Source organism: Coturnix japonica, chromosome 38 (genome assembly GCF_054131305.1).
Source record: "Coturnix japonica strain WE chromosome 38, WE-NBRP24, whole genome shotgun sequence".
In the NCBI taxonomy this organism is placed as follows: domain Eukaryota; kingdom Metazoa; phylum Chordata; class Aves; order Galliformes; family Phasianidae; genus Coturnix; species Coturnix japonica.
The window spans coordinates 1,813,950-1,828,609 of record NC_140700.1 but is presented as its reverse complement, the minus strand read 5'-3'; the positions used below and the strand labels follow the sequence as shown (position 1 = coordinate 1,828,609).

The window sequence follows — 14,660 nt, the reverse complement described above, 5'->3', positions numbered from 1 at the left end:
GCACCCCAGCCCCTCACGCTGCAGGCAATGCCACCCTTCCCCATTTCTTAGCACAGAGTTCCAGGGCTGTGACTATATTCCAGGAGTGGAAGTGAACACGTTCCCACTCACCCCCCCCAGTCCCTTTGCAGCCCCACATTGCTGCTGTGATGCACGGCCCTGCTCCCCTTCCCTGCTGCTCCTGGGGCATTCAGGCAGGACCAGCCCCAGACTGTGACCCCTCCCCACCCTCACACTGCACTTTGCAGGCCAGCAGCTCCCAGCTCAGTGGTCCCACCTCCACTCACCTCGTCTCCCTCGGGCTGCAGACACGTCACTGCAGGGCAGATGGCATCTTCGTCCTCAGAGTCCTCCTGCTCAGAGAACGACGTGTCAGAGGGAACCAAATGACTTTCACTGCTGCGCTGCACCTCCAGGAGCCGTTCCCTCTCCCTCTCCATCCTGCTGCTGCTGCTGCTGCTCAGATCCTTCGTGTGACTCAGTTTCAGTTTCTTCTTTTTGGGTGTTCTCATTTTTCTTACCCTCGCTCTCTTCTCATCACAGAAGTTCTCCCTCTCGAAGCGGCGTTTCAGTTTTCTCTCCATGTAACTCATCCCATCCTTTTTGCCCCGGCAGCACTCGTTCTGTCACAAAGGTATTTGATAAATGGTGAGGATACAGCTGATGAACACAACTCCAATATACCAAACTCCGTGCTTAGGAGGAGCCTCCAGTACAAGCAGTGCTTGTGGGAGCGCTGCATAGGGGAGCAAAGGACAGCATCATGCTTTAATGAGAGTATCTATAAACAAGACTCTCATCTCCTGCCCATGCAGTGCCCCAGGGGCAGCCAGCGGGGCCCTCAGCACAGGGACAGATGTGTTTATCACACAGAGGAGGATCACTAAATCCACATTCAAAGTGCAGAAACGCATCAGGTCCCAACTGCCATCCAATGGATTGCACACATTATTAACTTCTCCATTGCTTTTGGGTACGAGAAACACCTTCCCTAGCAGCACACACACAGAGTATGATGCCCACTCTGCCCCATGCTGACCCCCATGCTCAGACATTCACCTTTTCATTGCTCGGCCCGACCGATGGCTTCTGCTCAGCCTGCAGAGCGGGGCTTTGCTTTGTGAATAGGGTCTGGTACAGCTCCTGGATCTCAGGCAGGGAAACCTGCAGCAGCTGCGCTTCCATCATCAGCTCATCCAGCTCGGTGCTGACGACTGCCACCAAAGAGAGAAGAGAAGGAACCCCTCCATGTCAGCACCGATGAGAACAAAACCCACAAAAGACTTTACATCTGCAACTCAACACATTTCCTCTCATTTGTTCCCTCTTTGCCGCTCAGAGTTAAAAATGAGAGTTAAAGGTTTCCATAGAAGATACTGAGCAGCGCAGTGATTTTATCCTCCCCTGCCTGCAGTTTGTGCCAGGCCATCGTTCTCCTTCCTTCCTCTGAAGACAAAACTTAGCGTAGTGAGCTCCTCACTGCAGCACGAGTGGATGAGATGGACAGAGCGGAATTCAGAAGTGAAGCCAAGAGAGGAGAGGAGGAAGAGTTGAGGGTGAGCCCTGCATTTGAAACCTGCCCTATGGGCACCACCCCCACCCCACAGAACACATATGGGGCCTTTTGCAACAGCCCCAGAGAGGGCAGCTCACAACCACGGCCCATTTCAATGCTTTCTGGTACCAAACTACAGTGCTCCTACTTGGAAGCACAAAACTAAGGCTGGACGTGGAACCTCTCCTCCATCAAACACATGAGAAAAAGAAAAGAAAAAGAAAGAAAAGTATCAAAGTGAAGATTACAAACCATGAAGTGGGATGCATTGCTGTCCTGTAGAAAATGGAGAATGTAAATATATGGTTCTGTTATCCCAGTCATGAGGCATGGAGAATGACATAGCTCCGATTGTTTGAGAAACCTAGAAGACAGAACAGAACACAACGCACAGGCATTTCCATTAGCATGTTGGCCTCAAGTGTCAAACAGCTGCAAAATGAAAGCTCTCAACTCATGGCCTTTATTTGAGAGCTGCATTCCTGCACAGGATTCCTAAACCCTGAACCTGGAACACAAGCAGCACTACAGACTGCACACCAAGGCCATGGTGACACCTCCACAGCCCTCAGGGTCACCACCCCAGCTGGCCCAGCTCCTTCCTAAGCCTCTCCTGACACCTCTCACAGGAGCACCCAGCCTTCATGCTGAGCATCCGGGCCCCTTTCTGAACCCCCTTCACTTTCAATGCTCACAATTGGTTTTCTGGTTAGTTTCTCTCACCCCATTGTCCCCTCTGTGCAGTGTACTATGGCTGCAGTACTATGGGAGGCACTGCTGCTGCAGGACATGTGGGCAATGCCTAGGAACATCATCCAAAGAAGAAAACTCAAAGTCCATGCAGGGAGGTTCTGGTCACAGCTCATCCCAAGAAGGGATGGACCCCCCATGGCCGCACTGAGCTCCTGGGCTCCCCCACTGCTGCTGCTTATAAAGTGGAGCCCCAGCACAGCTGTACAGGCAGCACAGAGCAGCCCCAGCCCTGGGCAGAACAGGCAGTTGGATAAGCAAATTGAGGCTACTCAGGCAAAACCTGAAATCACAGAATAACCCAGGTTGGAAGGGACCTCAAGGATCATGTAGTTAAAGCAAGAGTGCGTGTCATTTCGAGGTGGTTCGTATCCTTTATGCTGCACAGACCTTTTGTTTCAGGCTTTCTTCCCCTGTGTTTATTATCTCAGGAACACCAGGACAGTGACACACCTGGCTCTGTCCTGCCCTTTTTGCTGATAGAGACCTTTATCAGAGGAGGTCCCAAACTCCCCCAGAATCCCACCATCAACACACAGCTCCAGCCAAGGTCCAGCTTGGGAGTTTTAGCATAAGTGACACAGAGGGATGGAGGGATGAAGACCCTCTGCCGAAAACCACCTGATCTGAGCCTCTGCTCAGAGCTCAGGAAGGTCTGTGTCTCCATTCCAACACTTGTAAGATAAGAACACAAAGACTAATCAAATACTGAGAGCTCCTAGAAACAATCACTCAGCACTGCCATTAGTGGCAGCCTATCATTGCCCAGGAGCAGGGAGAAGCAGAAGGAAGAAAAGGTCCTTCAGGAGCCGCTGTTCTCATGACTCCAGCAGGATGGAACAGCGAGCTGTCGCTGGAGGACAGACACACACACTGTAACTAAGAACCCTTATGTCTGTAAAGCAAAACATAAGCAATCTGTCTTGCCAGTCTTTGTAAGGAGACACAGAGCACCCAAAAAGCAGACAGGCGTCCAACGCTGCTCCCACTGACCACATCCCACCCACATCCAGGGCTGCTCAGGGCACTCAGCCTCACCTTGTTTGTCTCGGGCAGCTGCCCCGCAGTGCTCTGCCACCTGCTGTACAGCAATCCTGAGCCAACTTTGTCCTGTAGAAGTTTGAGATTCCCTGAATATAACATTTGTTGCGCTCTGTGCTGCCAGTTCACAGTTCTCTCTATCATGTACCGCAGGGCATCCCCCTCGGGGAGCCGCACGCGGATGCGCTGTAGGGATGCCAGCAGAGGAAGGATCTTCTCCAAAGGTGGCTTTTCCGAGCGGCGGCAGTGCGGGCAGAGCCACACGCGTGGCCCCTGTAAAGTGTGGGGCACAGAAACGCAGCTGATGTGGAAGAATCCTCTGCAGAGCTCACACTGGATCATGGGAGCAGCCGGCTCCTTCTGGCACACGCAGACCTTCAGCTCCGTGTCCTCCTCGCTGCACAGCACCTTCCCTTCGTTGGCCGCCCGCAGGGAGCGCAGAGCTTCCATCTCTTTGAGCCGCGCTTCCCCGAGCGTCGCCATCTGAAAGCAGAGAGATGAGATCTGTGAGCTGTGCTCATAGGGAGCTCTGCATGGGAATGCTCAGAAGCATCTCCTGTCTGCTGAGCTCCAGCCCTGCCCGCCTCCCCTCAGAGCTGTCAGCATTTGAAGGGAAGCCACCAGGACACGCAGTGATGAGATTCCACAGTTCTGCTTTTCCACCAGGACCAGAGACACAAAGCTTGTACAAATAACAACACCCAATGCAAACAGACTGCAAGAAGAAGCTCCAGGTCAAGACAACCTGCATTGCTTACCGCAGCCGCAGTGTCCTTGCTCTCACTCAGAGCTCTCTCTAAGTCACTCAGGCTCTCCAGTTTGGTGCTCTTCTTCTTCCCACTTGGCATTGGCTCCTTCAGCTTCTTCTGCTTTCTTTTCAGGCTCAGAGTCCCAATATCACAGCGGGGGCAAAGCACCTGGTGGGCAGAGGAGCACTATGGATGTGATGCTCTGACTGTGTTCACACCGCTTTCATGCAGCCACATGCAACCCCTTGGATCAGGAATTCCTGCAGTTTTTACACCACAGATTTGGGCTCAGCTGGGAATCAGGGGGAGCTGGAAGGTGGAAAACTGAGGGCTGACCCACTGTGCTTGAAGTTTATAATTAGAAGCACAGCACAGTGCAATCACTTTATGATCAGCAGTACAATCCTAAGGGGTAACAACTCCCACCATTCGCTGAGTTAATCCCACAACCTGGACATGCTTTCGCTGCAGTGGTGCTGCGCAGAGCAGAGCTCTCTTACCTCCAGAAGGGAATACGGGGAGTTCTCACACAGGAACGTGTTGGCTGCACACTCCTTCCACGCCTGCACCTCCGCCACCAGGGACTCGAGCCGTGGCAGGTAGTCCAGGTGCACCGGGATCGAACGGCCCCTTGTCACCAGCTCCACCAGCGTATCCAGGACCGGCACGCGCCCTCCAACCTGAGGGGTTATAAATGGGGAATGCTATGAGGAGCTCAATGGGTCACACTAAAGGCAGAGCACCACGAGGAGCCCAGCAGCACAGAGCTCACTGCCACAACAGGCGCTGATGTGGTGCCTGGGAACCACTGTGCACAACCTCCAGCACCACAACCACAGCTCGGGGACCAAAGCTTTGCTGGGCACGGCCCCACAGCCGCCTGCTGACACCTGCATGGAACTGCAGCCTGAATCCCCAGCACACAGAGACGCGTTTCCACCCCCAGCAGCCAGAATTTCACAATCCGAGGCATTTTGATTAAGCCATCTCATGATAACCTTCAAACAAAAGTTAGCCAAGCTGGAACGCACTTTGGTCTTTCAAAGGATTTAATGCCTACGAAAGACTGTTTAAATAAAACCTCAAAATAAGTTGCTATTAAAATCCCAATTCAAGGTTGGATTGACCTGAAAACATCAGCACACCCACAGTCTGGGCTCACTGCTAAGCCAGGGCAAGGGAATATTGGTCAGTTTACCCACAGCCATCAGGGCTCATCACACCACACTGCAGGGCAGGCACTGCTGATGGCGCCATGCACACAGCGGTGATGTGACAGCAGCTCCCTTTGCCCATGGAGAAGCCCACAGCTCTGCTGACGCACCTGCAAAGCTTCCACCTCCTGCAGCCAGTCCTGTGCCTTCTGAACCGCGTCCTTCAGTGCCGTGCCACTGGGGAGGTAGGCAGGGATCTCCTCTATCTCCTTCACTGCCACCATGAGGCTGCTGAGCGACTGCCTTGGCCTGGGCATGAGAAACAGCTCTGAATGTAAAGCAGCCACAACACACAGGGCTCACCGAGCAACCGCGCTGTGCTGAGCATCAGAGATGTGCACTGAGCACACGGGGCACAAACAACACAGGGAGAGTCCCTAGAAATGTTTGTTTGTGTGCTGAAGGCTCCTGCTGGCAATGCTAACTACAGGAAGCTCAAATATATACACATCTGGGCTCCAGGGAGATCCAACATCCACCAGCTCCTGAGGGCGGATACTCAGTGCTCCCAACACACTGAACCCCACTGCAGAATCAGCTGTGAGATCCCAGACCAGATGTTTCAGAGAGCAGAGAACAACACTTAGGTTCTGTGATCCTAAATGTAACTGGTGGGATATGCACCACTCCCATGAGTGTCAAATAATGTCAGACACAGCCATTGCTCTACATGGCTCGTCATTTCTTCCTGCTTTCTGGTCAGGTTAAGGATCAGCAGTTGCAAAGGGAAGCTGTGTAAGTTAATACACATGATTCTGACTGAAGCTGTGCTTTGAAATTGTGCTAGGACCACTGCTTACCCATCCTGAGCTCTGAGGCTTTGGCTGTGACTGACTTTGCTTTTGTATTGTTTGTCATAATGGAAAGCCTGGGAGTTTTAGGGCTGTGGTTTAGCAGCACGGTGCTGCTGGACTGGACTGCACAACCTGAGGGGTCTTTTCCAACCTTAATGGTTCTATGACCTCCCAGTATTTCAGTTTGGGCATGTACCTCCCACCTGACTGACACAGGGCTGTACAGGAGAGAATCCTGTCACTCAGCCCCATCTCCACCCCCCTCCAGGACAGCACAAGCATCTGCCTGGCACAGCCACAACAGGGAGCCCCTCCAGAAACAAAGCCAACCATTCTCATCTCAAAAGATCCCGCTTCTACCTGGCCTTTATCAGGTTTCTGGCTTTGTCATCCCAGTGCTCGGACACAGTCAGCAGCTCCTGCAGCTTTGCCATGGCCTTCTCAACTGCTGGGTAGGGAGCCAGGCCAACACCAGAGTCAATGAGACGCCTCATATCATCCAGAGTGAGAGAGTTCTGCTCTGACGAAGCCATCTGCACGTCCTCCAGCCATCGGGCCTGCTCCAGCCGGACCCGCAGCTCAGCAAGTTGGGGTAAATCCACATCGAAGTCAAAGCTGACATCCAGGAGCTCCTGGAGCTCTGCAGCACTCGGCATTTCTTCAGAGAGCAGTTTTTGGCTTTGCTGTTGAAAAGCTTCCACGCGATCAAGAAGGTCCTGCAACACACAAATGCATCCATGAAACAGAACGAATCAGACTGCCAAACCTCCTACACACTCAAGTGCAACCTTAAACATTCAGCTTAATTTTGCTGACAACCACTGCGTTACCACGCGCACAATGATGTGCACAGCACATTATGGGCACCTCCTCCACAGTGACACCTCCAGCAGCACCAGCTCTGCCATGAGATGGGTGTCCCATGAGGAGCAAAAGGCTCTGAAGGGAACTTCAGTGCTCCATCAGTGCCATCTCCTGGCTTTGTTCTGGGATGTTTATGAAGCCTGAAGAACATCCCTGTAATTCTATGATGGAAACAAAGCCTCTTTAGAGATACCTCAAACCACAAATCAATTGGCAGAAACTCAGGCATCAGTATGAATCCTACAGCAGGAATTGCCTTTATTCTCTTCCTTTTTCCTTCTAAAAGCAATCCTACTTTTTCCCCAGTTTGGATATGTAAACAATTGCATGCTGAGGTCCTTTCCCTGTACCCAGGCAGCAGGCACTGAGCAATGTCTGAGCTGCAGCTTCCCACTGCTCAGCTGTGACTCCCACTTCCTACATTAGGACTGTGGAGAACACTAAAGAATGCTGCAACTGCACGTGTCTGACACTGCCCTGCTCAAGAACATCGGAACTGTGTGGATTATCTGCTCTACCTGGAACTCTGCTTTATATAAACAAGAGAACTTCAGAGCGACAAAACAAAACAGAATTCTACAATATCTGAGTCCCATATTCCAGACCTGACAGAGCCTCTAAAGCCATTGGAAATCCTGCCAGCTTCCATCCTTGGCACAAACAGCTTCACAAGGTGAATGAAGGGACCATGGACCCCCCCCAGAGCCCACATTACCTTCAGCAGTGGTGTCTGGCTGAGCACGCAGGGGAGGGCATAGAGCTGCCTGACAAACAGCCGCAGCTCATTCACAGTCAGTTGGTTGGGGCATTTCCCTCCTCCGGAGCGATACCTGCAATTGCACCCAATTAAACCTTGTCAGATGCCACTAAATCCAGATCTAACCCGCTCCAAAATCTGCTTCTGATTTCTTGTGAAATGGGCTTTGCTCACACGCAGCGCAGCACCCCAAGGCATCCCGCAGCCCAGGGCTCACATAGGGGGAAACTCAAGTTGATGAGAGCAGAATAAACTATTGTTGAAAACACTCCTTCATATTAAACGATATTCTGGAACGGCTCCTCAGCTTGGGCAGAGCACCAGCTTGTTACAGAACCAACTCAGACTTCTTTCCAGAACACAAAGCAATTGTGGGTAAACCATGCAGTTCTGTTGCAATGCCTATTGTAGGAAGCTCTCCCCGTGCCCAGGCTGACAGAGGAGCAAATCCCACCTCTGAATGGGTTTGATACCCGCAGGTCGTGCAGGCACTTCTCAGAAATCCTCTCTGTGCTGAAATCATCATTTTTACCTAAACGCTATGCATCAAACGAGAGGCTGCTCAGTGCTGCACAACCAGCTGGCATTAAAAAGCTCTCTGGTGCCAAGCCAGTATGAGCAGGAAGGGAAAGAAATCTCTTACAATGCTGGCTCCAATTGAACCCACAACGCGTTGTTTAAATTAATGAGGAAAACAACACCCCTGCAGGACATACAACTGCAATGGGAACTCAATTCCTGCACAGAACATGCTGGCAGGAGCAGGCAGCCAGATACCCAGGAATGGAATACACAAAAAATGCCCTGCCTTCAGGTTCCATCAACAGATAACCTGAAGATGTACTGTATGTAAGTGCTCCTCAGAGCCCTCAGAGCAGCGCCACCATCACAAAGCTGGGTAACACACACTTTGGTTTCCATAAGGAGCAATGAATGCAGTGACGTTGGCAGCCCCAGCAGTTCTCAGTCCCTGTGCCACGAGGACACCTGGACTGCAGCTCAGCGGGAGCTGCTCATCTGAAAGCATCACCACCACTTTCTGCCTTCAGGGAATGATGGAAGAGCAGAGCAGACTGGGAGCTGCATATGGCTCACATGAAGGAGAGCTGAACCTCCCCATAAAGATGGCTCTCAAGAAAACAAAAAGACTCCATCTATTTGTCAGTCTCTCAGCACTGACACGTGGCTCATGTTCTGCTGCAGACACACAACAGCACATACCTGGTTTGTCTTTTGCCATTAAGGAGCTGCTGTGCAACCGAGGCACATTTATCTGCATCCTGTGTGACCAAGCGGAGGTGCCGCAGCAGGTCATTATCCGGGAACTTCTTCAGTTCTGATTCTTCTATCAAAGCCTTAAAACTGATGAGACCTTTTGGGGAAGACACTTTGTTAGTACAAGAGCTGAAATATTTACTTCGAACCATGAAATTAAATATGATCTCTTTTGATTGTCACATATGACAAAACTTGCTAAGGTTCCAAAATCAAACCCTTTACAATCAGGATTATAACAGAGCATGCTGCAGATAAAGGGAAGGCACTCACTTCTTTTATTGCTTATCTTTGCTTCCAAGGCTTCGTTAACGTTGGAAGCCCATTCATTGTATGACTCTGCACGCATCTTCAGGGCGTTCATCATTGGGTAGAGCTCCTCCAGCGTGTAGCGGTACCTGGGAGCAACACAGGGGTCAAACTCTTCAACAGAGACTGAGGGAGCAGAGCTCACTGCCCATACAACTCAGCAGCAACATAACGGCCCCAAGGGGCTCACAGCTCAGAGCTGCAACCACTGCGTGCTGCACCTCACCCACATCAGTCATACAGCAGCTCCAATAGCACAGACAGTACGTTGTGTAGGGCTGAGATGTGACAAAGAGCAGGAAAAAAAAGACAGCAGGAAGGAGGGCTAACAAAGGCAAACCAAAGGTTACTCCACAAGGACTGGAAGTAACGCAGGCAAAGATGACCTTGTTATAAATCATAAAGCAAATTAATTTGCTCAGCAATCTCTGCCATCATAGAGCAAGAGCTGAATGCTGAACAGAAAACATCTTTGTGCACAAGCACATGAATGGAACTTTGTTTTGAGAGCTCTGCTTGCAAAGGACCACCAAAGACAACACAGCATCACCAACACAGCTCAGCCACAGCAAATATCTCCAGAACACAGCTTATCTGCTTACCCCAGCTTGTATTGGTAGGTAGGGCAGGAACAAAGATCCTCCACGTGATACAAGCACACCAGCAGTCCTGGTTTACACGGGCAATAAACAGCAGACATGAAACAAGTGGTTTTGCACTTATAGCACTGCCGCTCGTCATCGGGGAACAGCTCGAACGCCACTCGCTCTGAGTCAGTCACCCCCTGCAGAAGTGTTAACAAACACGTGTCTATTCCTTCAGAAGCTGAACGTACCAGGTGAGCAATAACATTTAGATACGAGGCAGACAAATCTCTGTTGAGAGGGCAGATGGGAAGACGGGCCCTGCAGGGCCTCTCAGCACTGTCTCATTTCACTGCAGTATTCCCCCAACTTACCAGTTTCTGAACCTTCTCACGCAGCATCTTCTCATCATCGATCATAATGGCCATGTCTTTCTGAACAGTAGATGCTACCACGACATCGAGGACGTCGGCCTTGGAGGCCATCTTACAGATCATCTCATCGTGAGAGAACACGCAGTAGCGGCTCAGCAGGCGGTAGTGCTCGATACACTGGCGACCCAATGGCAACTGCAGTGACAAAAATCAATGTGAACACAGAGCTCTTTGTGAAATGCACATTACAGAACTGATGTTTTACGCCATGATGTTTTACTACCAAAGGAAAGGCTGAGACAAACCCTTCTAGCAGCAACACCCCTAACTCTAAGCACAGCACAAGAGACACTAGGACCTCTGGCAGAGGAAGCACACACAGCCACAGCTCACTGTGTTCAGCTTCCAGCAACATAAGAACAGCTTCATCTTGAGCTGGGGGCCAGGTCTGCACCTCAGCAGTAAAACACAGCCTGTATGACACCTAGAGACGAGTCTGGAACTGCATGCTTTATAAGAAGTTGGGTTTGGAACGCACCCAATCCACAGTGCAGAAGTTCACAGCTTCAGCAAAATTAAAACCCTGATTGAAGCCGCTGTGATAAGCTCTTGGAAAGGTGATCACAAACTCTCCAGCACATTGATTGGTCCGATAAACCTAGGAGAAAACACAGCCGCCATCAGGTGAATGGAACTAACAGGTTTTGGACCCCTGACAAAAACAAGGGTCTGATTAAACAGGCACGGCGGGAGCTCTGGCCACCGTTTCCATCCAAGATGAAGGAATACATTACATTAAGGTGGAGCTCCAGAGATTTGCCAAGCAGCTCCCAAAGCAATGACCCCACTGCCCACCCGTCCACACAGACACATTGCACCACACAAGGAAGACACAACACACATGGAAACAACCCCAACATCTCTGCAATGGAAGTCGTTTCAATTATCAAGCGTGAAGCAGAATGCAGTGCAGATGAAAGAGGGCTGAGTCAGGGGGGAGCAGTGCAGGAATCCAACATACAGGCACTCCATGGGCCATCAAAGTATTCGGGTTCATTATGGTGACAAGTTGGTGCAAGAGGTCTGGCTGAGACTCAAACAGTTCTGGAGCAAGCTTCTTCATCACGTCCTCCAGCTGTTCTGCTGCATACCCTGGGGCTCCATACCACGTCTTTGGCTCTCCCCTGCAAGATTATTTAAAAACTTAACTATAAACAACCCTGTCAGATATTCTGCTTAAATACACCACGTCAAAAGAAGGGTTTATCACCAGGGGGAAACATAAGGATTATGTGCTCTCCTCAGTCCTCACAGTTTATGCAGGTCCCTCCTCCAGACCTGCGTTCTGCACTGCTCACATTTCAGACAGCTTATTTTAAACATTGTGGAATAACAAGAAGTGAGCCATGGAGGATTCCACTCCTTGCTGTGCGCTGAGCAATGGGCGACAGCAGTCAGGAGCTCAGCTATGGACACAGAGTGGGGTATGGACACAAAGAGGAGAGGTGATGGAGGAACAAAGGTATGAGAGACAACAGCACACGGGGCCCTACGGCTGTTGGTAGAAGCTAAATGGTTTTAAGAGAACCTCCATGATTTCCAGTTTCACACTGAGCATAACAAAGCATTTGATGGGGCATCCACTGCATCTCTCATGGTGAGGATGGATGTTCCCTTCCAAAACACGACCAATGTTCAAACACAGCAAACAGGGCATCACATCTCAGGCTGCAATGAAGAACCACGTGGTGCCCTCAGCTGAGCTCAGTGAACGTGCTTTCAGGAAAGGGTGAATGAAAGGGACACGGAGCCTCCATCGAGTCAATCCCCCACACTCACCAGTGCAGGTAGTTGATGGAATAGCTCCAGTGGTCCTCAATGTGCCAACAAAAGGAAGAAAAGCACATTCCCACATACAGCCAGGGCAACTTCATCCCACATATATCTGCGGTGATGTGGGCAAGGACAGACTGCTCCATCACAGGCATGTTGTTTAAATTCCAGCCGCTATCGAGGTATTCCTGAACAATGAAGAGTTTAACAAACATGAAGTGAAATAAACCAACAGTGTGTGGCTGCCAGAAGAACACGAGAAGAGCAGCATCTTTTCCAGTTGAAAAACACCAGGAATGGGTCAATTAGTCAAGGAACAAAACCTCTGTTGTCCTGATTCTTCTCAGTAACCTTATCTGACCTGCTTTGTTAAAACAAGATTGTTTTGTGCTTTTTATTTTAATCTCCAAGTTATTTATTAACTCCTGTGGTAAACCTATGGCTTTTAACGTGCGATCACCACGTATTTCATTTCTGCCCAACTGATGTAACTCTCTTCAAGTTCTACACCAGATACACAAAGCAAACACTTTGCAAACCAGTTCCACTATTTTGCTTTGAACCAATGCAGAGAACTGATACAAACACACACAGTGAACTGATAAGGACCCACCTCTTCTTCTGGTCTCACTTTGAATTTCCCATCTCGAACTGGGAACCCACTGCCAAACTCCTTTGAGGCGATATCAGCTCCATATTCCACAGTGACGTCCTCCTCGATGGTGCTAACGAGCCTCCAGAATTCCTTCTCAACCAGCTCAGTGGGGACCATCTATGTGTGACAAAGATGGGAATGTAACACACAGGGAGTGCACACACAGAGGACATACAAAGCTCAGTGCACACCACCAGCACAAACAGGAACCTCTGTGCTGCCAATTCTTCCCCATACAAAACCTGGATTCTCCTCCTCTCCCTCATTCCCACCCAATCCCATGTTTACAATAAGCACAGAACATTCAAACTGCATTATGGCATCAGGATGAAAACAGAACATACGTGGACTGGCATGTTAAAATAGTCGGACTTGAAGGCATCTGCCATCTCCCCAAACGTGCGGAGCGTGTAGTCCCGTGCTGCCTGCTCAAAGCCAAACGCTTCCTGAGGCTTATTGCACTCCTGCAATCACAAAGGGAATTATTTCTGTGATGTGTTGCCACACAACATCTCACACTTTGATTTTACACAGGTGAGCTACGACTGCCCTGCATAATGGGGGCAGGAAGGTGGACCCAAATGGAACCACTGCCTCAAATCACAGTGGCAGAGGAACAGCTGGAAGGGGCACTCAGGAGCAGCCTGACCCTCTGCTCTTCATTCACTAAGCAACAAAACTGATGGGTAAATGCGTACAAACATTAATGACCCAATGTGTCAATGCCACAATTTCTTCTTCCTCTAATACAGCTAAAAAAACAAAAGCAAAAGCTTCCATAGTGAAGCATATGATGCCACTCCCATCTGAAATACAAAAGGAAGGTGCCCATTAAATCCAAAGCATTCTTTGGAATTTCAGCCGTGTTAATGCACAGCAGTCTGTGGTTGCAGAGCATCAAATGACAGCTGTGCAACATGGAGCACACCTGGCCTTCATTTTACTTGCCTCCTCCCTCACCTTGTTTGCACAACTGTGTGATAACAAATGGTGCTTTCAGTCCCTAAGCCCACATTCAGAATGGAAAGGATTTTCAGTCTCCCTCTTATGCTGTTTATCCAATTACCTGAGCCAAACACTGGGGGCACCTCCAGTCCCCTTTGGGAACATCGTGAAGGGGTGGAATTAAACAGAAGGTATGGTAACTGTCATCACAGCCATCGCACAACAGGAGACGGTCCTCATCGTTACCACTGCCACATAAGAGACACACGTACAAATCCACCTGTAACAAAACACAGCCAGAGCAGGGATGTGAGCACTGAAGGAACCCATGGCCAAAGAGCAGTTTGGTCACTGTGCCACCCAGCGAAGCATATTCCCATTGCTCCTCTGCAGTGGAAGTCAGATAAGTGCACTCAATGTTAGGTCTGTGTCAAGAGTTTAGCACAGCCTGCCTCCCACACTTAGAGGCACACAGAAGTTGCAGGCTCCTCCAAGGGCTTTTTCCTCAAACAATTCAGCAGGAACTAGATAGAGACCAGCGAATTACGTGTCCTGCACACTGTGCAACTCATCCATCCCATCATTTTCAGCTTGCAGCAGCCCAAAGCTTTGCAAGCATCTTCACTCCATCAGGCACAGACAGAGTTTTGTTTCAACCATGTGATTAAAAAGCACACCAGGTTTGACTGTGATATGAGTGACAGGAAACATCACTGCATCCCTCAGAGAACCCCGGGAGCACCTGGGAGCTGTGTGGGGCACCAAGGAGCACAGGGATACTCACAGCACTGGTGGGCTTTTTGGATCGGGCTTTGGATTTGTCCTTCTCCTGCTCCCCAACGTGCTCTCTCTTCTCTGCAAGTTTCACTGCGCTGTACATTTCCTTTTCTGCTGCAGCAGGTAAAAAGCAAACCAACATAAAACATTTAACACTCAGCATCACTGGTTATTAGTTATTTTG

The 14,660-nt window shown here is 50.1% G+C and overlaps 1 protein-coding gene across 3 annotated transcripts in view; it reads right to left on the bottom strand.

Annotated features, from left to right (window-relative positions):
* KDM5B (lysine demethylase 5B) overlaps window positions 1-14,660 on the bottom strand; it is a 35,622-nt gene that overhangs the window by 1,156 nt on the left and 19,806 nt on the right. For 2 of the 3 annotated variants that reach the window (XM_085527076.1, XM_085527075.1), the window contains exons 7-26: window positions 14,484-14,590; window positions 13,821-13,979; window positions 13,099-13,218; window positions 12,713-12,871; window positions 12,106-12,287; window positions 11,288-11,450; window positions 10,805-10,924; window positions 10,267-10,461; window positions 9,911-10,092; window positions 9,273-9,397; window positions 8,946-9,096; window positions 7,683-7,797; window positions 6,464-6,819; window positions 5,420-5,558; window positions 4,596-4,775; window positions 4,105-4,263; window positions 3,344-3,829; window positions 1,808-1,919; window positions 1,060-1,214; window positions 288-623 (exon numbers count right to left, since the gene is read on the bottom strand). In XM_085527076.1, the coding sequence (XP_085383202.1) occupies window positions 288-623; window positions 1,060-1,214; window positions 1,808-1,919; window positions 3,344-3,829; window positions 4,105-4,263; window positions 4,596-4,775; window positions 5,420-5,558; window positions 6,464-6,819; window positions 7,683-7,797; window positions 8,946-9,096; window positions 9,273-9,397; window positions 9,911-10,092; window positions 10,267-10,461; window positions 10,805-10,924; window positions 11,288-11,450; window positions 12,106-12,287; window positions 12,713-12,871; window positions 13,099-13,218; window positions 13,821-13,979; window positions 14,484-14,590 (3,701 nt within the window). The remainder of the gene's footprint in view (window positions 1-287; window positions 624-1,059; window positions 1,215-1,807; window positions 1,920-3,343; window positions 3,830-4,104; window positions 4,264-4,595; window positions 4,776-5,419; window positions 5,559-6,463; window positions 6,820-7,682; window positions 7,798-8,945; window positions 9,097-9,272; window positions 9,398-9,910; window positions 10,093-10,266; window positions 10,462-10,804; window positions 10,925-11,287; window positions 11,451-12,105; window positions 12,288-12,712; window positions 12,872-13,098; window positions 13,219-13,820; window positions 13,980-14,483; window positions 14,591-14,660) is intronic. The other variant, XM_015884840.3, reaches the window with a different exon arrangement.